The sequence below is a fragment of the Alosa sapidissima genome, chromosome 2 (assembly GCF_018492685.1).
Source record: "Alosa sapidissima isolate fAloSap1 chromosome 2, fAloSap1.pri, whole genome shotgun sequence".
Lineage (NCBI taxonomy): Eukaryota > Metazoa > Chordata > Actinopteri > Clupeiformes > Clupeidae > Alosa > Alosa sapidissima.
The window spans coordinates 23302514-23328077 of NC_055958.1; the positions used below are offsets into that span (position 1 = coordinate 23302514).

Sequence of the window (25564 nt, forward strand, 5' to 3'; positions counted from 1 at the left end):
TTTCTGAGCTAGAGGCTGAAGCAAAAACCTACATTTAAACACAATTGTTGCTGCCAGGCATCAGCCTACGAATTTTATAAAAAAAAAGTAAATCATGCATAATTTAAAAAAATCTTAGACCTCTTTGGCTATATGGAATAAGGTTTCCGCAGCTCACAAGCCAACGGAGAGTTGCTAGACTAGCCCTGCCAGCAAATGTAATTTGCTGCCGCTAGGGGCGCGTCTAGATTTCTAGGCTATATGAAGCATGGATGCGTTTCCGGAATGGAAGTGCAGTGTGGCGGAGTAGCGTCACTACGGTTGAACATGCATTCTATACCAACACCTCCCGCGTTCACCCATCTCAGGGGTCTCTCATACATAGACATGTCTATGCTCTCATAGGGCTGAGCTATCCTAGGTGTACCTCCTATGGCTGACACCTTGGACATGCTTCTGATGGCTTCACGGCATGCCACCCCACTCCTGACACCATATGTAGCAAAGGGAGAGAACACCCCACCTGGCCTTGAACCATGGTCTCCAGGGTACTAAACATGCAACCAGTCTTCAAATGTGCAAAAGCCATGCAATCTAATAATAATAGATCTGTGACACTAAGGAGGTGAAATTATATTTTTTATTGGATAACAATTGTTTTTAAATGTCACATGCGGCTAAAATCAGGAGGCAAATCATGCCAACAAGTTGTCTATTTGCAATGGCACATATCTTCATTTTAATATTGGCAAATAAATAAAAGCAAAATATTAATAATGATAATGAAAGCTGTGAACGTTGCATCAGTCACATCATAAACAGGAATGTGCATTGTTTTTGTTATACAATACAAAATGCAAGCTATAATTAACAAATAAATCTCATCAATGGCAAACTTAAGTGACTTGTAACTGAACCAGGAGACAGAGTAAATGTAAAAAAGCCATTCATACTTTGGTTATTGTACCTGAGGCATTATTTTATACTGATTTGATTGTTTATAATCTCAATAAAGTTTATGAGAGAGCAAGTGTTTCCTCTTAATTCTTACTTTTTTATATTTCCACTTTATGTTTTCATCCCAACATGTAACAGCATTTCATGAAATGGTTAGACTTTATGAAAAAAGAGAGTATTCGAGGAACATTTCAGTAGTCTCCAATTTCAGGTCAACTAATGCAATACATTACATAATACACACATTTTCATTAAAGGTCATAGTGAAAATAAATGAGCCATACATAAAACATAAAGAAGCAGATCCTGTCCTCTACAGCAGATGTGTCCATTTCCTCTAAATGCATGCTGCTGTCTACTTTCGTCCAGGCGTATCAGCAAGCTTCTTAAGCCGCTTCTTCAGTTCCAGCGGGAACTTCTCATAACACTTCTTGCACACCGGTTTCATATCAAATTCAACAAATTTGCTCCTGTAAAAACACAGTTAAATTGTATGTAAAAAACAATACCTATTTTTGATTAACAGTAAATTTGTGTACATTTATCAAGAGTGGCATAAATGTATACCAGATCACGCTGAAGCCTACAATCACAGCTATTTAAAAAGCTATCTCCTACTACTACTACTACTCTTTTACTATGTTTGTCCGTGCAACTAATATTTGTAGTTATGCCTCAATATTCTGAAATCAATCATGGGCTGAGGACTCATACATAGTGGTCATACTTCACTATAAGGTGTGGGGGATGAGAGTATGCAATCCAAAATGAGGCTAGATTAACATTCAAATGTATAAAAATGCTTAAAGAAAAAGGTTATTACTAAGGTTATAACTTCTTATGTGTGAAATAGAGAAACATACACTGGAGATGATAAAAGATGGAAAATTCTTCAACACAACCAAACTGAAAGATGCAACACAGGTAGAGAAAGATGAGAGGAAATGGCACTAACCAATGAATGGAAAGAAGCAGATAGGGAAGATAAATAGTAATTACAGACAGGTAGCCATTTTCTTTTTCTTTTCCTTGGAGTCGCGCTCACGCTTAGCCAAGCGTCGCTTAAACTCCTCTGGCATGCGCTCATAACAGTGTTTACACACGGGCCTCAGATCAATCTCCACAAACTTATCCCTGAGCGAGTACAACCCAAGGCCCAACACACAGAAAGGGGAAGTACAGGGAGAACAGCAGAAAGCACAGAAGTGCAGAAGATGATGAGGGCAGCCACAGGAAAGAGAGAGAGAAAGGCATGAAATTATTATAATTACAGAGAGAGAGAATGCAGCACAACAGCTGAGAAAATGAGCTAATTACCCACAAAGAAAAGAAACATACATTGGACAGGATAGCCACCGTCACATCGTAGTCCATACAGATCACTTAATAATATGCAATTTACACATTTATTCCATATATTATGAATGTGTGTGTGTGTGTGTGTGTGCGTGAGACTTAAAAACTTACTTGAGGGTCAACTTGGTGTTGCAGGTTGAGCAGGCAAAGCAGTTGACGCACCATGCTTTATTCAAGGCAGAAACAACTAAAAAGGGAACCAGAAAAAATAATCATACAACAGTTTTAATATTAGATTTAGGTGTTTCATGTTTGCCTGCGGAGTGTTCAGGGAATACAATAGAGGTAGTTATTTTGGAAGTTGCATCTAATTGCTGACTAAGTGTAGAAAAAAACATAACAACTCAACAAGGTTAATGCTCAATGCTGTTGGATGTATGTAGATTAAAACACATCATATACAGTTGTCAGTTCCAATATGAATGAATTGAAATCAGCATGAATAGATGTGATGTATGTATGTATGTATGGATAAAACACATCATAGAGGCATTTCCAATACGAATGAATTGTAAACCAGAACACTCACCATCTCCTTCAATTACACGGTTGCAGTGGTAGCACACATCACCAAACAACTGTCAGATGTATATAGAGAGAAATCATGAGGCATTTGGCAATTTGTCTGATTGTGTCAGTAAGTTGCATTTGTACTGGCAGAAAATGGAGACACGTATGGACCCTAATTTGAATGATGGGCAAGGTGCAAAGTCTTAGGTCTATTAAGCTAATTGAATAACAGGGCAAAATTGACTTGCTAATTTAACACCAGGGGCAAGACTTTAACTGAACACATTGATGAGTCAGCTTAATACTCCCATATGCTACATGATAGCTATAATTCAAGGATGTGAACTTTTTGACAGACATTGCACCTTGCCTGCCATTTCAATCAGGGCTCTATATGTCCTTCAGTCTACAAAAACATGCACATGCCCATTTCTTCCAACAGATGGTGCTATTACACTAGTAAAAGCTTGCACTTTCAAAACATACTCTATTTCAAATGGCAGTTTAACAGATGCAATACTAAAAGCATGGCTGGTTGTGCTCTATGTACCAATATCACACACTTTTAGCCATTCACATTTACATATGTTTAGCCAGTGTTGCACTCAGCACTACATGCAAAGTTCCAATAGGTTCATTCCACATCAAACTAGATAAGGTTGCTGCACTATTTCCGAATTTATTCAAACCTAGTATACCTACCATGAAATCCAGAGTTCTCGCGAGAGCACAATTTGAATTTGCTCAGCGAGTCTCTCTGGCAATCAGTAATGATGCTCATTACCCATGCCGTTGGAGCCAAGCTGCACCAATTACACCGGTGAATCTGATACAGGCGGGCCAGAGGCAAGCTAAACAGATGACGACAGTTTTGCGACGTCAAAGTCCGGAATCAGTCAGTAAACATTGCAAGATGGCTGCGGATGAACACCAGTTGTTTGAAACGGCTTTGGCCGCTACAATGAACAACTTAGCCTTGGCCTTAAAAGAGAAACAGAAGACGGCTCGCTGAGCAAATTCAAATTTTGCTCTTGCGAGAACTCTGGATTGTCAGGGTAGGCCTAAGTGTTATCCAGTTGCGTGCAGTGATATTTTCAAATGCATGCTTGGTGCCGCCCCTTGAGTTGGGCCATTTTCATTACTCATAGCCAGACCCTAAAATAAATTTGGGTCTGGATTTCCAGGCTAGTCAATATTATGAATGGGTCCCAAAACCAAGTCCTGTAAAATATTTCTGTTCAAATCCTAGGCCTTCATACTCTTTTAGCCCCTGACTTTTTAGTTTTTTAGTTTGATAAGCTGGAAAAACACATTATCTGGGATGCAATGTTTGGCCAATAATATCTTAAAAGGGAGCAGCCGTGGCCTACTGGTTAGCGCTTCAGACTTGTAACCGGAGGGTTGCCGGTTCCAACCCCGACCAGTAGGAACGGCTGAAGTGCCCTTGAGCAAGGCACCTAACCCCTCACTGCTCCCCGAGCGCCGCTGTTGTAGCAGGCAGCTCACTGTGCCGGGATTAGTGTGTGCACCTCACTTTGTGTTCACTGTGTGCTGAGTGTGTTTCACTAATTCACGGATTGGGATAAATGCAGAGACCAAATTTCCCTCACGGGATCATACTTGGATACTGTTTTTAGAATTGATTTAGATTAAGTGTTAGTTAGTATAATTTGTATTTTAGTATATTTAGTAGATTCTTTATCTTCTACTGTCCTTATTGCTTAGTTGTGTTTTTATATTATATACTTTTAATTACTTGTTCTGCTGTTAGTGAATGTGTGTGTGTTGTCTGTATGCTACTGAGACCTTGAATTTCCCCTGGGGATCAATAAATATCTATCTATCTATCTATCTATCTATCTATCTACTGTATCTACTTATACTTATACTTAAAAAGTATTATTCATAGCCAGCCCAAAGTTTGTAGGATGGAAGACAAACATGTTTTCGTGAACCATTAAACATGTTTTTGTAAACATTTAGTATCAATGTTTTTCTTGAAGTAGCCTACAATATTTTATGTTAACTAACATATAATGGGCACAAAGGGTTTAAGGGTAAAACAAAGAAAGGATGTGTTTTTCAGTCAGTCTAAAATGGTATATGGGGTTAGCCTAGAAAAATCCAAACTCATTCACGATGTAAATAGAGCCTGGTGATTCATGATTGGGATTCGTTTCCAACACTTGCATCGCAACGGGCACTAACTTTGTATGTGGGAAACAATGTATGTGGGTCTACCTTTGCTATAAATACATTTTTTTAATGTTTGCAGGTGTTGCTGCTTTTGTTTATCACACTAAGTTACGGTTTCGTCTTCCCCTCTCGTCGCTGATTGGCCTGACATTTTTCTTGTCTGAGGGAAATGGTTATGAATGGTGTTCCAGACGAGCTCTCCCTGAGAGAAGATCTACTGTATGTGGAACTAGCTCAATGTATGGACAAAGCACAAAGTAACAATGTCTAACTATATCTAACTATATTAGATATAGTTCCTCGGGAGCAAGAATGAAGAAACCAAAGTATAAGAATGTAATTAAAGTGTAAAAAATCCAAGGCAAAATTAAAAAAAATAAACCACTGGAATTGATCAAACATATTTTACAGGTCTTTTAGGACTTAAACATTATGTAGACAAACTTTGAGTAAAATTCGGAGATAGTGCAGCAACCATTTTCCTGGATTCTGATTTGAATGACTCAATAGGCATGGCAGCATTATCAGACTTTTTGGGAATTATTATAAGAAAGACAGGGACCCAAATAACCCTCAACAGAGAAAAAAAATGTTCCTTGATTCTGGACACCTCTAAGATGGTATTACAACATTACCTGATTGTAGTGTGTCTCACAATATGCCAGGCCCTTGCGCTCATAATGGCGGTGTCCCAGGAAGGGCTTTTCACACTTAGCGCACACAAAATGCTGAAAGTACACAGGCCCAGCCCAATAGGTTAGGTCACCTTCATTCTCAGACTAGTCATATTAGGACTTGCAGCGTACACTCAGCTGCAGACAGGATGGCAGAGGAGAAAGAGAGGAGGACAGCACCATACCAGGACTGCTCAGAGCAAACACTAACCCCTATGCTGAGCTAGCAGAAGAAGGCGATCACTCATTACAAAATACAGAAATATTTTAATATTGGTCCTGTCAGTCTCATCGCTGAAGAGGGTGTTCTGTGAAACTAAGGGGGAAGAGTTGGCAATGAGCAGGGCTGTGCTTAAAGGAAGCCAGGCAGAATGCAGACGAGCGTATGGCAAGAGACAGTCCCTCCCCACCTCACCATATCAAAGTGTCTTTCGCAATAGGCATGGCCCTTGCGCTCATAGTATGGGTGGCCCTGAAAGGGCCTCTCACACACTGCACAAACAAAGTGCTGGAGGATGGAAGCAGTGGAGAGAAGTGGAAAGAAGAGAGAGAGAGAAATAGCATGGACAGGAGACAGAAGAAAAGAACACAGTACTGATGGGAACAGAAACACAACAAGATGGAAATAGATGAACATAGCTTTGATTTGAGGAACATTATGAAGCACTGCATATTTGAAATACTATTTAGGTTTCATACAGAAAAGCTCATAATAACATCGTATGACCATTTTAAGGCTTCTATCATTGGCAAGTATAACAGTGATCGAATGACATGAGATAACATACCTCCACATGCCACTGCTTGCCCATGGCATTCACCACACGGCCCTCGATGGGTCTGCGGCAGGCACCACAGATAGGAACACCCATCTTATCATGGCATGGTAGGCAATACAGTTCACCCTTGAGCTCACGGGCCTCTGCAGTCAGCTCTTTACTACACAGAGAAAAACATACAACTCAACAAAACTATCTTCATTTTTTAAAATAGGCACTATAATGTTTAAAGCCACATTATGCCATGCCTATATAATTTAATTATGTTTTAGACAGCCATATCGGCTATTCAGTAATTCAGTGTGGTCATGTGCTTTGGGTCAGAGAATCCACAAACATAGGCCAGAGCTGGACATCACCAACCGTTGTATATTGCTGAATATATCAATGTAGTAAAGTAAAGAGATATTACATGTCATTCAGGAAGATATTTCACGACAGGCATTTAGCCTACATTTAAAGGCCAGTATTTAGTCATTTAAAGTCCACTACAGTGAGAGAAACAGCTAGTGATTCCAGTGAATAAGAATTTTCTGTCTTGTAACATGCTGTTTAACTTAGCTCTCTGCCAATACAAACTCTTGCCCCTCGTGTTGTTTCTTATTTAGGAGAGGAATTGGCATATGAGAACGTGCTCTGGCTTTACCACATAAACTGTTCCATCACTTATAAGGCAAAGAACTCCAGCTGACTTTCATGAGTAAAACGTCATACTGACAGTGCAGACGGATGACCGATCAAATTACAAGTAGACAATGAAAAAACATTCAAATATGTTAAGTGTCTTAAGTTATTGCTTCCGTTGGCTCTAATAGTAGATACACAGGCCTATATTTCTGAGTAAGTTTTCAATTTGGGGAATTTAGTACCACAAGAGACATTAATTCTTTATAAAATTAAGAAAAGTCTTAAGAAAGTATTGGCTAAATCAAAGTTTTCCTGGTAATACATTTGACAGATGTTATGACCCAAAAGAGAACATGAAAGGTTAACTTGTGAACTTGTGGAATTTCCACTATAACCAATCCATCTACTGACTCTAGGTTGCTACATCTAAGGTTGCTTCTATACAATTTTGCTACATCTAGTTCTTCAGGTGAATGTCAACAATGCAAAAGAGGGAAAGTATGTGGCCATTAGAAAAGGCTTTTACTGACCCACAGTTATTACAGTTGAAGTGGTCTGGATGGTATGGATCATTCTTGAAGATCAGAGGCAGCTCTTCAATTATGGCATGACACTTCTGACAAATGTACTTGCCTAGGCCACGAGCCTTCTCTCGATTATGACAAGGCCGGCATAAGTGTCTATCAAAAAAAAGGGGTTGAGCAGTTATTTGTCATGGAAATGAATTCATTCATTTAAGTAAAAAGGTGAAAGCAAATCTACTGTATAGTTAGCTTGTCTGAACTCACCTTCCGGCATTCTTCACAAAGCCTACATCAGCTAGGACAGCACTGCAAATATCACAGCAGAAACACTCAGGATGCCAGCTGTTGTTCATGGCCTTAATAACACGGCCAATAATGAACTCGCCTGCAAGCATACAGCACTGTTACATTTGTGTAGAATAAATAAAAATAATTTTACCAGGAAAACAAGATTATTGTCAAATGTATTGTTAAATATTATACGTTACATATAAATTAAAACAGGTTATGAACACTGAACAATACACAATACATATCAAGGGTGGATGAACTATAGGCATTGTTAAAATAGATCTTCCTTCATACAGAAACAGATTTTTCTGTAGGTTGTAATGTAATGTATATTCCTCACCACACTGATGACAGCATGGAGCAAACAGCATCTGGAAATCATGCTCACAGTATTTACGGCCTTCAAACTAAAGGGGAGAGAAGGGGGAGAGGGGTTGTGATCATTTGTAAATGTTGATGCCTACCTGAACAGCATATGTATTGCATAATCATTGTTTGACCTGTATGTTTAGATGTCACTGGAACAACACAAAGGGACAGCTATTCTTTTCAAAGCCATCAGTACTCTATATCTATTCATCACCTAGTTGTCAAAGCTCTCCTTTAGGCTAAGGACATGGTTTGATCTCTCAACTTAGAGAGAACATAAGCACTACAGCACACTTCAAAGACAAACTGACTTTATTTCCTCTGGTGGGTTTGGAAGTGCACTCACTGCTCCTAAGGCAATACTTTGATGTTAGATGCAAGAAAGGATATGATGCTCTCATGGGTCTAGCAGTAGTGGCTGCTGGCCACCTTGCTATTCTTGTGTTCAATTCTGACTCAGCGTGGGGACCAGAGCAACCAACGGTAGACAGAGGGCTTGGTCAGCAGAAACATTCAAATGAATATTAATTATGTGATTATTACTGTGACCCCCAGTGAGCATAGATTGTTAGATCTGCATTTACCAAGTGTACACATACCATTTTGTGCAGAGGTGTTTTCATGAAATAATTTATGAAAATGATGTTACTCTCCACAAATATAGCATATCTTAATTGAATAAGGCATAATGTATCTATTGATAAAATATTTTCAGTACTGGATAAAACCCCAAACATGCCTATAGTTCTCATGATGCAGTGAGTGACACATATATGTACACGGTGGTAGAGCTTTCACTGTATCTGTTGTTGTTCTCGTTGCAGAAGCCTACCTCATAGAAGAGACCCTGGGGGAACTGTTGGAAGCACTGAGCGCACACAAAGCACTGCTCATGGTACAGCTCCCCATTGCTGTTCACAATCTTCTCCGCCGGAGCAAACCCACTCTTGCAGCGCTCACAGATGGCATTTGCCAAAGCATTTGCCATGTTGCTGTAGAAACAACACAATGAAACCGTTAGCATCACGCTATGGCTGGGTAGGAGACTATAGTGATCCAGTGCAATTACATTCAGTCTTTTCTTAAAAGACCTCTCCAAGTCTTCCTAAAAGACAGAGCAGGCACATATTTAATCAGTGTCTGTGCTATTTGACCCCCATGATGTTGCCATTGCCTACAGTAGTGAACTAAAGAGGAATGTTGAGTAATCTACATAAATAAGCATTGAATGGGTATCCATCAGGTTTGCTTTTCTGAGAAAAAGAGAAAAGTGACCCATGTTCTCTAAACATACCGGTAATTGTGAAATGAAACAGAGCAGGAATTCAGAGCGATGGAGGATTAGAACCACTGTAGTCATAACTTTCTGTGAAGCCTCTGGATGTCTTTCAAAGAAATATTGAAACATTGAAAACCCATCTGACTATGTTAACAAATCAAAGGCGTGTGTTGTCAACAAGGGTGGGATATTTGTCCATTTGTGTGGAATTCATAGTGCTGTTATATCAGTTTGACCCAAGTTTCTTAAACAAGCAAGGTTAGGGTTATTTGTTTTGATCTGCAGAAGCAAATATTGGCCTGACATGTCAATCTCTGGCCTGGGATTTAGAGTTTTCCTAAGACAAGATCAAACTCGGAGACACAATGGGCATGCCAGGCTCAATAAGAGCATGACTCATTTTATCCTTTGTGAAAACATATACGAGTGATGTAGGTTTGCACCTAATCTCTGTGAACTTTATCACAATGAGACTTTCCAAATCTCACACACTTGCCATTTTCTGATCAAATTCAGATGGAGGCAACGGAGGGTATTGTTCACAGACAACTACCTCAAATTCACCAAGCAGCAGCTAATACTAAAACCTAAGCAGCAGCTAATACTAAAACCTAGAATCAAGTCAAATAAAGGATTTTAAAAGAAAGACATGTAAGAGAAAGAAAATGCCTTTCATCAGATGTTTGGTGTGAGAATAACACGCTGGTCAGTTTAAAAGGTCAGAATTCCAGCATATCTCATGGAGCATTTAAAACACGTAGCCCAAAGATCCATGTATGGCCCTGCTCTAGTAAAAGCCAAGAGGTGCCAGGAAACTACTCATGCTCCCATTTCAACACATAGTAAGACTACTGCATCATCTCATCCAGCGCTGGGGCTGAAGGCACATTTAAAAGCAGCGCTGCTGTGATGCTTAGCACAATACATTCCTCCTTCATGACTCCAGCCTTTTCAGCTGATCACTATTACCTCAAACTTTATATAAATAATGAAAGCCAAGAGCACCACCCTGTAGTTAGCGGTATCCCACTGCAATTCATGGGATGTGACCCTTAAAGACATTGTTCTGTCAGCTGTCAGCGGGAAGGTAAACTTGCTCTCATGGCTCAGTGCAACTCATTAACAAACAGGCAGACTAGTCATTCTTCTGTGACATCAGACATGATAAATATGGCAGACACTCCCTGGATCTGGGAACACTGGGAGGAAATGACAAATCCCCAGAGCATTTCCACCTCTCCTGGCTGTGACTCCACAGCAGCAAACAAAGGGGACGTGTGGACTGACAGGCCAAAAATACGATCTTCACGCCAAACCCCTGGCAGCTACACCCAAAATCTGGCTCCAAACGAAACGCACCAGTAGCATAAACATACAGACATGCTGCCAAGATGCTGATGGCCCCAGACCCAGGGTGCTTTGCACTGCGATGCCTATAAAAGGAGGCAGACTGTAAAGACACCACAGAAATAAAAGACAGACCTTGACTTCAATTCCACTGTTGTCAGCAGGAACGCCACAGCGATAGGCGCAGCATAGACTCAACAAGGTGAAACAAGGGTGTTGTTATATGCACATTGTTGGCAAAAAGTAAACACTTGAGACAGACTTACTTATTTTTTTCAACAAAGAAAAAGATGCATTTAACAGACAATTTCTGTTTGGCATTAATTACAGAATAGTCACTGATATGTTGTTTAAAAAGTCTCACAAGTCTGTCACTCAGTTACACAGCAAATATTTGTACAGGATTTAACATTTAATGTCATTGAAAACATTAAAAGCACACAGCTTAATACCAAGTGCCCATTATCATAAATCAAACCTCAACATTTGTGCAGCATACATATTGGCACAGCACACTTTCCTCAAACAGTCAAACACTTACAAGCGTGCGTAGAAGTCACAGAACTCCTTGTACACCTTGACATCACTCTGCCTCCTCTGAGACTTGGAGATGGGCACCTCGGCATCTCCGCCGTTTACATGTCCAACTCCATTCATCTCCACCTGCGGCTCACCGTCCTCAGGAATCACTGGAGGAAGCATTCTGCCCTGGACCTCCATTTAGAACAACAAACACACGGCAGAGAACAGACCCTTACGCGTCCTCAGCGCAAGCAGGTGAAGTGCACAGGGCTGCCCAGACTCTGAGACAGTGGGAGAGAGGGACTTCCCTAATCCTGGAGTCGGCTAGTCTCTCTGCCTCGGCCAGTGCTGGCTCTGCCCTTTCCCCCACCCCCTCTTCAGAGATGGCTACAGGCTAGGTCACTCTGTCAAATTAAGAGCCCACCCCTTGGCACAGCCTGGAGCAGGGAGAGTTCACTGTGCCACATGATTAGAGCTGCTCTAAGGGTCTGCAAGAGGGCTTGTGCGAGACCCCTGCACCTGCGTGGATAACATGCTCTCGAGCGTGACTTGTCACATCAGATCATGGGAGAGGTGAAGCAAATTCCCACGAGCACAACCGTCCAAGGGAAGCGCCGAGAGTGTTTGGCCCTTCTAGAGAGGAATCTAGCGACTGTTCAGCAGCTGGGGGATATAAACTGTGGTCTCAAAAACATCCAGCACAAGTGGATCCATAGGCTGCAAGGACTGGATTGTGAAATCTGTAATGCTTTTGTTGTGTTGAGAAACAAAACACTTGAGGATGAGATGTAAATCAAATACACTGTGAGGAAAGAGCATGAAGCATGACAAAATATAGCCTAGTATATGTTTACACTATAGGTTTACAGTATGTGTGTGCATAGGGGTGGGGCAATACTTGCTAATATATTAAGTTAAGAATTAAACAAATAAAAAAATATATACTTTTTAATTTGCAAACAAATGTGCATGAATGTTACTGCCAACAGAGACACGCAAATGGTTAAAGATTACAGCTGCTGTCCAAACTGTAAGTCACTGGCTTCATGAAAGTAAATGACAGTTGTTTATGAGACTGCTCAACATCTCAGTGGCACTCATATAAATGACAGATCCTGTTTCAAGATTTGTTTCAACAGCACCAAAGCATATGAGCACAGCATTCCAAATCTCGAGGAAATCTCTATTTAATTTGTGACAAGTACTAGAAAAAAAAGTGATGAATGAAAGTGAAACATGTGTAACTACTTTGTCCCTGTACAATCTTGCTCCACAGGGGACTTTTAAACAGAAAGGAGGGAGGACCTACTCTCCTATTCCAGACTTCAGCATGTTTTCATCATTCCACAAATAGACGCCCAGTAGTCTCATCTCCAAACTAGGTGCTGGCAGCTGCCACTGTGTGTAAGTGTGTGTGTGTGTGCGTGTGTGTGTGTGTGTGTGTGTGTGTGTGTGTGTGTGTGTGTGCATGTAACTGTGCACAGTAGGTGCTCTGCACAGCCCCCTCCCCCCTCCTCTACTTCTGGAAAGTGACTGCCCTGTCACAGGCATCGACACATCCTGCCTGTGTGCCTGCTCCTGCCTATTGTGGCTGTAAGAACAGGCCCATACATTTGCAGGCTAGGTTCCAGACACTGACACAATCACAAAACATGTGCAGACTAAAAAAGAAAACAGTGTGCACACAGGATGTGCATGAGCCAAGCGTCCTTGATTAAAAAAGATTCTGGCGATAGCAACTGAAATGAGAAGGAAGCAAATTATTGATTGCAAACAGTGCAATCAGATCCAAAGACAGACATCTCCACCCACAGTAAAAGCCATGATTAGCCGACATAGTCCAAATGAGTAATTCTGAGTGAATCTGAAGTAGTCTCCCTCATGGATCCGTATGCCTAGAAGAGAAGAAAACTTATGTGTTGTGGAACTTGACTAACACTCAAATGGATTCTACTGAAGTAGCTGCTGGCACTGCCATAAATGCAGGGCCTATTATTGGCCAGTGTTGACATTCCACAACAACAGGTGTAGCCACAGAAACATGGTGTTATTGTCTCTGTGTTATGGTCTATTCACCCAGCTTTCTTTTGGGCACAAGTACTAAGCCTTTAAGTAGGCTTTGGAGGCCACTGATTAGAGGGATATCAAAGTCAACACATATCAGGTGTAATGTTATGTAAATAAAAGAACTGGACACAGACTTAATGGTAATTCAGGCTCATTTACTAGAATTTACCTAATAAAAACACTTTTCCACAAAAAAAAAAAATCTTACTCTGGCAACAACTAAAGCTGCACGAAAAAGTGCTCAGTTGTAACAAACTGCATACGGTTCCATAGACATACTACCCTGCTACGGCAGGATGAGCTACATCTACCCACTCAGCTTTATGGCTGGAGACAACTGATATTGATGAGGTAAAAATAAATCAGTCCATTAACATCTCAGTGCCACACGGTCATAAGATGTACACATACAAGTAGAAACAGATGACACAACCTTTACTATTCATTCATCATACTCAGCTCCCTGTAGTCCCAAAATAATATGAATAATGTTTTATCCAAAATTGCCCAGTAGTAGAGTCTGCACCTCTACTCACTTTTACTGATCTGTTATCGTTCTACAAGCCTACTCTGGGACTACAGCATCAAGATGTGACATCACAGATGTATACAATCATTGGGCTGCTCTCAGCAGATGGAGTGGCCATAAGAGGGCGGTGGTAGCATAGTGGTTAAGGAGCTGGGCTATCATGCAGTAGCCAGAAAATGTGTGGGTTCAATTCCTGGCTTCCACCGTTGTGTCCTTGAGTAAGGCACTTAACTCTGAGTTGCTCCGGGGACAATGTAACAATGCCCTTGTAATATAATTGACATAAGTTGCTTTGCTTTTGCTAAATAAGCAAATGTAAGTCTGGAGTTCTGAATTTGGAAGCTGCTGTGCTGAGACCAGTGTGCTGAGACCAGTAGAGGTCTAGACCTTTTCTCTCCACCACGCATCACTTAATCATTATTATGACCGCTGCGCAGCGAAGCTGGACCTGGACTGGACCTCCTAGGGTAGGACGGACACAGTTTTCTATGAATCTCGAGAACCGTAGGACCTAGGAGGACCATATTTTTTGTATGTTGGCCTCAAGGGCCATGTCAACCCATCCCATAACCACTCATTTGATGTATTGCGCCACAAGTTAAAAATGAAAAAGCAAGAATGGTGTTGTAATCACAGATATCTCTAGTTGAAATGGTCAAAACTGCACGAAATTGGATGTGTAGGATCATCATGACACCCTCTGAATGCATGCCATGTTTTGTGGAATTCTGTTCATGGGGGGCCATACAATAAAATAATTTATGTGTACATTTAGTGACTGTACACCAACTGGCCTGTAGATGGCCGGACACAGTTTTCTGCGAATATCTTGAGAACCGTAGAGCCTAGGATGACCATTTTTTTGTATGTTGGCCTCCAGGGGCCATGCCAACCCATCCCATATCCACTCATTCGATGTATAGCGCCACCTAGTTAAAAATGAAAAAGCAGAAACGAGGCATTGCAATCGCAGGTATCTTTAGCTGACAGGTTCAAAACTGCACAGAATTTGAAATGTAGGATCATTATGACCCTCTGAATGCATGCCAAGTTTCATGGAATTCAATACTTGGAGAACCATACAATAAATTACTATATGTGTACATTTAGTGACTGTACTATACTCATGCACACACACACACACACACACTCATGAACACACGCAAACACACGCAAACACACGCACATAAATATACATGCACACACATGCAGGCACGCACACACACACACACACACACAGTCAAGCGTGCACACACACGCACACAGTTACACGCACGCATGCACACACACATAAACACACACACGCTTAAACACGCACACACACACACACACACACACATAAAGACACACGCACACACATACACACACGTAGACATATGGCATATGGACGCAAACACACGCACATAAATATACATGCACACACATGCAGGCACACACACACACTCAAGTGGGCACACACACGCACACAGAGTTACGCGGACACATGCACACACACATAAACACACACACACAAACACACACACGCTTAAACACACACACACACAAAGACACACGCACACACATAGACATAAACACACCCACACACACATAAAAACACACACATGTAGGCAAGCAGGCAAACACACACACACACGCACATAAAGACACACACATACACACACAGTTGACATATGGCATATGCATGCACACGCACCCATGCACATGCACATGCACACACACACACACACTCCATTACCCCCACACACACACTCACAAGCGAACATACACACGCACACACACACATGCAGGCAAGCAGACGCACGCACACACACACACGCACACCCCATTTGTATGAAAAAGACATCCTGCCACTTAAATGTATAAGATATTAAACTAAAGCAGTTTTCACACATGCAGTCTATCCCTGAAATATTCAGCAACAGGGTCATGTGTGAATTAGTCTGGCGCCACCCAACTCAGTTTTCTGCTGCGGTTAAAAATTTAGGAAAACCTGTTTGCATAAAGCTTCGTTAAGCCACTTTTGAGGTGGCCTAATCAGCGACCAGTGAGGGTGATGCAATGATGTTGCAGTGAAGTATTCATAGTGAAGCAGATTTCTCAGCTCAAGACCTAGTAACATTTCAGGGAAAAGGGCTGTATAGCTGTATTGTGAATGAAAGCAGAATTTTTTTTGGGACAAGCACGTAAAGGATTGCAACCATTGTCCAGGTAAGTTTATTTGGGTTAAGGTTAATTAACTACATTGTATGCAGTTTGAAATGTATGGACACTCAGATACAATATAATTAAAAGTGTTTGTTCTTAATCATCTTTCTCTGAACACCTGTATAGAACATCTTACGAAACTCAATAAATCAAGTGAGCAAAATATTGGCAGCACTCATGCTTGTCTTTGTTTTTTTTACACATCTTTGAGTTGTGAGTTGCACAACGCAATGCAAAACATGAACATGACGAAACACCGATCCAAGTGTCTTCATTCCACTGAGATTCATTGGAAAACCGAGGAAACGAAAAATCCTTCACAGTAATCTGCTTTATAATGAATGCTTATCAAAACCCTTTGAATAAAGCTGGTGATTCCGGGGAAGTTGAAATGGCATGAGGTAAGATGTTAAGCCATACATGAGATCTTCAGATGAGATCTTGTGCTGAGACAAGCAGAGGTGGAACAAGCAACAACTTCCCCTTCCACTGTCATCACAAAGTCATATTATTCACTATGCAAAAGGCAGTGACTGACTTCAAAATGAAGTGGTCACAGGTTGGCTTCCGAGGTTTGGACAAAAAATAGTAATAGTAGTAGTAATACAACTAATGAACATTACAAGGGACAAAGGAAACATGAAGTGACAAGGAAGCATGTGTAACATAAAAACGTAAGCTACGTTTTTATTTAATTTTTTGCTCAAATTCGCATTTTTTTTGTTTTGGCTGTTGTAGTTGTTATCAAATGAGGCCAATATCAGACTCATACCCCAGAGTTGAATGGTGACAGTCTGAACTGACCCGCATGCACAAAACAACAACAAACAAGCCCACACCCACAGCACACAGCTAGCCTGACTGACTGACTGACTGACTGACTGACTGACTGACTAGCTTTGTAGCTCTCCTCCATTTCCACCGACTGATGCTATAAACGCTAATCAGTGAGCGTGCTCCCAACTTCTCTGGAGTTCCAGTGAAATGTTTGGAATAACTTCCGCCAGTACAAAATTCTGACGAATGTCAAACAAGATTGACATAGGCCTAAAAGTCGTATGAATTCCGATATAACTATTCAGACTGTGGTGGAGGAAACAGCAGGTTTCAGTACACCCTCCCATGTGCCCTCAGAATTCCTTAGAACCAAGCTGGTGATGGACAGCCATGAAGTGAAGCCATCAGCAAATGCATCTAGAATCAAGATCTACTCTACACTACCTTGCCAATTCCAATTACCAATGTCATCAGACTGACATAAAAAAACCCTCTGGCACAGGTGTAATGAGCGATTTTACTATGGAATGACTACTGAACTGGAACCCTTCTGGAGTTGTGTGCACAAACTCTAAAAAACAGGCGAGGCTAACACGTACAGATGATAGCCTGCATCACACACAGTACAATGCAGTGGTTTCTGTACACAAACCAACTCATCTTAACTGGCCTTGGGTAAACAAAGGGGCTGGAGTGCTTCAGTAAGGCCCAGGAACATGACAGCCTGGCCAAACAAACCCTGCATGCTCCGTCAACTAAGTAAACAGTAACTATAGTAACTGTGGAAAGGGGAACTACATCAAGTCTTATTGCAAAATGTTCTTGGTGAAAAAATATGAAAAACATATGAATGGTTATGGAGTCAGAATGGTTTCAGGATGATTTTGTATACAAGAGGCACAGGTCAAACACAGTTAAAGGGTTTCAAATAAAATGAAATAAGAGGATAAAAAACATGCAAATAGATTTCACATCCTTCTCAAGAACTACGTTGAATGTGTAAAAACATGTATCCTTTTACCAGGCAAGTCCCATTGAGATCTAAATCTTATTCAATTCATTGCCTTCAGCAAAACAAAACAAAATACTCCATTACAGTGGACACTTCTACTCCATTACAGTTCTGAGCACATTTTTCCATTTCCTTCTGAAGCAGAAAGGGAAGCAGGGCATGGGAGGAGGTACGGGGAAAGTGGACATGACCATGATTTTGGAGATAATTTTTATGTGCCAGAAAAGTCACATTAAAACAGGGAATAGTACCTGCTTTTGCCAGTGGCAATTACAAGTGGCATTGTACTGTCTCTACAGTTGCTGAAGAAGTAACCAAGAAGACCTATCAGTAAATGTGGGGCACAGACATATAATGAACTAATTCTAACACATCCAAATATTAAACAAAAACCTTCCCATCAGAGGACAAACTTACTAACAAATTGAGTAAGCATCACAAGGTTTAGCTGGGTCACCCTCAGGAGAGACACAGGGGCTGTCTATACTCGACTGTCACATGCAACAAAGTGCCCCGTCACACTAAAGTCACCTCCAGCCGCTTACGCTGCATTCCTGGCATTTCAGGCAGCTCTAATCACTGCAGGATCACTGCTCAGACACTGCCGCAAGACGCACACTCGCACGACCACCATGCCCGAGGGAACCTTTCACCTTCAAATCCTGGTGCAGTCAACAATGTGGGGGACTATGTAAACTGCTGAGGCCAGTGTACATGAAATTACTCGAGACCGAAGTTCACCTCAACATTCTCACACATCAGCATTATAAACAACAATGACTTCAATGGTTTTCTAAGTAAGCATGTAACACAGCCCTGACCTAGTGTCTCCTACACCTGCAGAGGCAAATACTCTGGGAATATAGCTCACCTGAGCCGCTCCGGAGCAAGGCTCCCTGCATAACTGTCTGGCCTCTCCTGCCTGCGCCTGTACAGGTCAGAGTTCGATAGCTCCTTTAGCCGCAACGAATTCATATCCACCTGGAGAAGACGGCCACACCTTGGCCAGTCTGACAGCCCTGTGTATGGGCTCCTATCACGGCTCCCTAGTCCAAGTGCACTGATCCACACAGGCTTCCCAGTCACAGTCAGACAGGCCAGAGAACAGAGGACCGATCACACCTGGGCAAACCCCTCCAAGCGAGCTCCCCTTCACTCTCTGACCGAGCAGCAGACTGCAACATTCCACACTCCCTCCCTCCCAGCCTGTCTGCCTCAAACACACACACTTACACACACACCTCCAGGGCACACACCCTGTGGAATGACCCGCGGTGGGGAGTGGCTCAGCTGCAGGTTACCTATCAGCTGCTTGGCCCTCCTCCCCTCTCTGCCTGCCCTGTGGTGGTGCAGGTACAGAGGGCCTTTGGGCAGCATGTGGCGTTCTAGTCGTCCCTCCGTGTCCTTGTGCTCGGACATGGCGAAGTCCCCGCTGTTTCACTCCCTCTTCCGTTCTCCGTGTCACTGAGCCAGGACGCCTCAGTGACGGGCCGCTTCTCCCCGATAGGATATCGGTTTCCGCACTCTCACCACTCCGACCGCAAGTGGAAAGAAACAGCAGGAGGAACAATGAGCCTCCCACCACAGGTCTCAGTCCAAGATGGCCACTGCCCTTTGGCTGATAAGCAGCCCTATCTCACTAGTTGCATAGTGTCGAGTGTGTGAGCTTTTGTGTGTGTGTGTGTGTGTGTGTGTGTGTGTGTGTGTGAGTAGAGAAAAAAAGAGGGTGGAGGGGCTTTCCAAAGCCAAACACTATCAGTGCACTCAGATGAATGTTTATTTCCTGTCAATTGTCTTGTTAATAAAAGCATATAAACAACACTTAAACAACACATAACAAGTGGATAGCCATTTGTCTTTTCCAACACTACATTTTTAACAGCACCATTTTATGAATGTCTGGCAAAAAACCACACCTTCTTGGGCCCCCAAAATCCAAGTAGGCCCCCTAACAGCACACATTTCCAAACTTTTGACTGCATTCTTCACACCCGGATCATAGCTGCCTGTTGGGTCATGTGTGTAGAGAACACACAGCTGACTCCTGATATGCTGCTGTACTACTGCAAGTTCACACCCATGGGTGACCCACACAGGAAACTGACTGAGCCATTGCACAATGCACATTCACTGAGCCCAGTCCGAAGCCATCTTAAAGAAAAAAAGTATTCGGACTGAACTACATATGCCACAACCACAAAAAGCAAATATTTAAGATAAAACTGCTAACCTCTTTGTATACTACCCAAAACTCTCTCTTTCTTTTTTTTCTAGCAAAAACTTTCCAAGAATCACAGTGCATAAAAGATCAGACATGTCAGAAAGACAACTTAGTCATTTCTTACTTCCTGTTATTCAATGAACTAAAAACGTAGATAACAAGGGTAAGAAATGCCCATGGTAAAATGCTTCAACAAGCCTTGTTTAATCTCAGTAATGTGTAAATCACTGACCATGTCAGGACCTCCAAGGGATCAGAGAGAGATGAAGAGATGCCTGTACAAGGGCCACAGTGTCCGCATTCCTCAGAGAACCTGCTGCACTGCAACCACCTGAAGCAGAACCCAACAGAGAGAGGCACAGCCCTGGCTCACAGCTGGAGCCCTGCCCCCGCACCCCCACACAGCTCATCAACACGAATGACAGACTCATCATCAAATGGAAGATAGAACAGTCCAAACATGTTGCTTGGATTTCTACCTGAATAGAAACTATTATGGATTGAGTGAAAAAGTACAACCCTCAAGCACGCTCTGGCAAACAGTTTCAAAAGAGAATAGCACATAAATGAACTGCACAGGAACGCTATTCAGTAGAACATATGTCTTCTACAAACCATCATTCAGTTGCACATACAATGAAAAGAAAGAAGAGAAACAATATATTATTGATGGCCACACCATAGTGAGTGCAGTGGTGTAAAACATACTCCCACAGAGCTCCTCTCTGGCGCAGGAGCTTTATAGGGGGGTAGTGGAGGTGAGGTATGTGCATGCAGTGCTCTGGAGATATGAATGCCCTGAGGAGATGTCTGTCCTTAAGAGTGTTTGGAGTGTCAGCACCGCACCAGTCTCTCGTCTGCTCCTGCCTTAACCTGCCGAAATTCCACCTCAACTAGCTGCACTTACACCATGACCCCTCTATGTGCACACACAACACAGTGTGGAGCCTCACTGTTTACTGCACAGAAAATGCAACCCGCTCAACAACTCCAACAAAGGGCCACTGTCATCAGTTTATGGGCTGAATAAAAGAGCTGAACCATCACAGTGGGGCTTGTAAACAGAGGGCAAACATTTCACCCTAACATTATCACCATTCAAAGTGGAAGATTAATTATAAAAGTGGTTAACTGAATGTCATTTACTGTAGGTTAACAAACTTAATTTGTAAAACATAAAGCATATTTTGATCTAAACTAGATCAATGTTTACTCAATGAAAAATACAATGTGCAGTAGGTAGCATCTGTCAGTAATAACAGACTATATGACAATGAGTGGACATAAATTGTTATGCCTGATGTTAAATAGAAATGTACACATATGCAGAGTTGAACCCATTAAGATACTACCATAGATTATTTTATATCACATAGCAGTTTTGTATTTGGGTTTGTTGTCGGATATTGGTACATAGGCTGCCACAGGGTGACTAACGGACACCATGCAGATCCATGAGATTAGCAGTACATGTGCTGCCCTCCTTTGAGCCTGAAATGAACTGCAGTCAACTGACCTCACCTCTAGGGCATGGATTGCCAGCATCCGTAGAGGTATCCAATGCAGTTTCATTTTCTTTCTTTTTTTGCTACCGGGCTCCCCTGCAGTTGCAGAGTATTTGTATATTGCACAACTGTCATAAATACCACTCATGCCTAGAACCACCCCCCTGGACATGGCAGCCTACATGGCTGGCAAATGTCATCTCTGAAAAGCCATGTCAACTTTCAAGGTAATATCGATTTTATAAAATAGTAAGCTATGCACAATTGCTGTAAAGCAATTCATGATTCTCCAGGATGAGGAGAACAAGTTGCAAGGCTATCAAAGAAAATCAAAGAAAATACAAGAAAAACAATTTTTAGATTAGATTTTGATAAATAAATGGTAATATCCATAAATCTGTACATTTTAGATGGTCTCCATCAGCTTGAGTCAGAGGTGATGTTTGCACAGAAATGATTTAAAAGAGGAAATGTCTAAGATACTTATTTGCCTCTATCAGTGACAAGCTGTGTGTGTGTGTGTGTGTGTGTGTTGTTCACACTAAAATTATATGCAGATGAGTACAGAAAAGTAAAGAAAATCTTACCAAATGTGTATGCAGAATTTGTATGCTGAAGTTAAAGAGTAAAGTCCTCATATCTCTCTGTTCAGCTACTTTACAGACTGCCTGTCTGTCACTGCTCCTCTAATAGAAAAGCCACATCACTTCCTGTACAACGGGATGGCATTTCCCTTAGTTGATGGTTTCATACATAATGAAGTTATTAGAAGCCCTAAAAAACAGGATCAATCAGAGAAGTGTTCATAAGGTTTTCAGTCAAATAGTCTGGAAAAGCAGTCACATAGTCCTCAATGAACCCATTAGTGCTACAGGCGCTCTCTTAAGTAGCAGGTTTCATCTCACACTTCATCTCTTAACTATAAGACCATAACTTCCTCTTTCTCTGAACTTCCTGATGTGGCTTACTGGTGGTTCACCATTGCACACTCACTGAACATATCGCATCTGTCAAACACGAACACCTCTGACACAAACAACACATACTAGATGTTGTTAGATGTGATGAAGATACAGTGCTAATCCTCCAATGGCCACACTACAGTTCAGAAGCTATTTATAGAGTAAGAAGGCCCTACCACAATCCCACATTGTACTACTAACTATGAACACTAGATGGTGCTACAATAAAATAAGCAGGGTCGATTTATGTGCGTTACACCTATACAAACATGTAATGTACTGCTGATGTAAGTGGTAAGATGGCAATGTTGAACTTTAATCAGTGTCACTGATGTTACACACACACACATGAATTTACTTATTAGTAGAACAACTTTACCTAAGTACATGTCAGTCACAACTCTGTCAGTGAATGCCATAACACAATCAATCCCTGTCTGTACACCTCCAAGACAACAGTGTTACAGTGGAGAGTTAACTCATTAAAAAAAATCTTGGGCAAACCCAATTCCACCCAGTGGAGGTCACTATAACTGAACTAAAGTGCAATAGAGATCATCTCAATACACAATTTACTCTGAATATAAATATTTAGGGAGCATTTAGGGGACATTTACAGTATATAGCACTTCATCAATCAGGAAGACCAGAAAACAGGGCCTTACAATAATTGCAAAGCATGAAATTCTAATGTTAGCAATATTGCTTAGATGGTAAGATGCTGTCTTGGTGATAGCCTTGATGTAAGACTGGAATGTTAGATGAGTCAAAATGACTCCAAAATTCTTGATAGTAACTAAGTTGGACTTTCAGTAATTGTACATCCATCAATAGACACTCAATTTCTCAGCAAGGTTCCTATATTTGGCTGGTCTGCCAGATATACAACAGGGGCAGCCGTGGCCTACTGGTTAGCGCTTCGGACTTGTAACCAGAGTTAAATGAACTATAATGCATGACTGTCATAGTCAAATACAAATATTCATTCATGTTAAATAAATGGGCACTTGTGGCACCATACAATTTCAGACCCTTTTATATGTAAACGGGCTCTGGTTGTACTCATACCAAAGAAAGCCAACTGTAAAGTTTGATTTCGTACTTGTAATTTTTGAATTCATATTTTTTTTTATCCGTATTCTGATGGATAAAATACACACAATATATTTTATGCACGACTGGACTCATTCGAGAATTCACAAATATTTATTTTACAGACAAATACGCACGTGTATCAAATCTATGGACACGAATATTTTGACAGCTATCTCATTCCATACTTTTATCTCAAATATGCAGTCAGGTTCCATGTTTCTTTACATGGGTGCAACAACTTCGGCCGAGTAATTTTATGAAACCTGATGCAGATATGCAGAAGGTGCCCCCTAGATTGGCAACATGCAACCAGAACAGGACAAGTTTTCAGTCAAGTGTCATAATTGTTTCAGGTACTAATAAGTAGGCCTATGTAATATGTGCACATGACATTGAAACCAAAAATGATAGAACCTCAGTGCAGATATGAACTAAAGGGCTAAATATTCTGAACTAAATATTTGGCAGATGGGCAAGTCTTTTGTTTGTTTGATTTTTTTTACTTTGGGGCTATGCCCAACAACTCTGCATCTGGACACAAACTATCAAGAGTGTGGAAAGTTGTATCAACATGTTGATTCAAATTTACTGACAATCATGGAAAGTATATATAAGTTTATATATATAAGTATACACTTTTTTGATCCCGTGAGGGAAATTTGGTATCTGCATTTAACCCAATCGGTGAATTAGTGAAACACAAACAGCACACAGTGAACACACAGTGAGGTGAAGCACACACTAATCCCGGCGCAGTGAGCTGCCTGCTACGACGGCGGCGCTCGGGGAGCAGTGAGGGGTTAGGTGCCTTGCTCAAGGGCACTTCAGCCGCGGCCCACTGGTCGGGGCTCGAACCAGCAACCCTCCGGTTACAAGTCCAGAGTGCTAACCAGTGGGCACGGCTGGAAGCATGCTGCTTGGTATTAAACTGTAAATTAATGTGAGGTAGTGTGTTCACTTGTGACTGGCAACTTACTGTACTATTCCAGTGAGGTTCCACTCCTCATATCACACACCGCATGCAAAGCTCTTCTGTTGACTTGACTAAGTGTTCATATGAGGGTTAATAACCACACTTCCTTGGGAGTTGCTGTAACGATAGCACTCAGAAAATGCAATTATTCTAGATCTGCTGGGGGTGCTGGGGGTTGAAGACATTTGCAGGCAACAGACATTTCATTCAATGTATGACTTTAGCCTAGGCTATACGTAAATAAAATTGGCTTAGGTCTAGTCTAGTTGCTGGTCTGAGCTCGGAAAAGAGTTAAAAGGACATTGAACAAAACCTTGAAACAGAAGGCTTATCGTCGCTAATGTAGTTTACACGTGAATTATCAGTGAAAGCCTTGGAATAGCCCTAATTTTGTGTTGGTGCAGCAGCGGTGTGGAGTTGACGCAGAAGCATGTTGAGCCCTTAAAAGATAGAAGACGCACTACAGTCACTAGCCTATCAACGCAGTTAGGCTACTAGGAAATTTACGTCATACGTCAATGCAATACTACTACTACTAATAATAATAAATATAGTGCATTATACGAATCAGTAGCTACGTCCTTTAACTATGATTACTTTCATTCCAAAAATATGCATTTACCTGCCGGTCATTTCCGCCAAAGCCAGCATCCCTAGTGAACAATTTGTTGATTGCCGTCCGTTCTTTCAAGATGCTCGTCGGTTAAAAAGTGTAGTCTTATCAATTTAACAGTTAAATCCTTCTGCCTGTAACGGCTAGAGAAACCTCGGTTCCTGTGGATTTGACTGCATCAAAACTGTTGGCTAA

At 41.5% G+C, this 25564-nt stretch overlaps 1 protein-coding gene across 14 annotated transcripts; it reads right to left on the reverse strand.

Annotated features, from left to right (window-relative positions):
* Positions 1-605: 605 nt before the first annotated feature.
* Positions 606-25512, reverse strand: LOC121685274 (LIM and senescent cell antigen-like-containing domain protein 1). Of its 14 annotated transcripts, XM_042065778.1 has the most exons (12): positions 25379-25511; positions 22314-22500; positions 9095-9254; positions 8234-8300; positions 7867-7987; positions 7609-7758; positions 6461-6611; positions 5634-5726; positions 2822-2870; positions 2404-2479; positions 1892-2070; positions 1339-1406 (listed from the first exon to the last, which is right to left on the reverse strand). In XM_042065778.1, the coding sequence occupies exons 3-11, from the start codon at positions 9248-9250 to the stop codon at positions 1932-1934; spliced, it is 1002 nt and encodes a 333-aa protein (XP_041921712.1). In that variant the 5' UTR covers positions 9251-9254; positions 22314-22500; positions 25379-25511; the 3' UTR covers positions 1339-1406; positions 1892-1931. The 14 variants fall into 14 exon arrangements, with proteins under 14 accessions (XP_041921741.1, XP_041921687.1, XP_041921662.1 ...); XM_042065807.1 differs by lacking the exons at positions 22314-22500; positions 25379-25511 and adding an exon at positions 11430-11759 and having other exon boundaries at positions 606-1406; positions 1936-2070; XM_042065761.1 differs by lacking the exon at positions 22314-22500 and having other exon boundaries at positions 25379-25512.
* Between the last annotated feature and the right edge of the window lie 52 nt (positions 25513-25564).

Coding starts and splice junctions, on each gene's coding strand:
- LOC121685274 (XM_042065807.1), bottom strand. CDS start 11,608: ATGGAGGTCCAGGGCAGAATGCTTCCTCCAGTGATTCCTGAGGACGGT. Junction 7,988..8,233: donor TCCATGCTGTCATCAGTGTG/GTGAGGAATATA, acceptor GTATGCTTGCAG/GCGAGTTCATTATTGGCCGT. Junction 2,480..2,821: donor CCGTGTAATTGAAGGAGATG/GTGAGTGTTCTG, acceptor TTCCCTTTTTAG/TTGTTTCTGCCTTGAATAAA.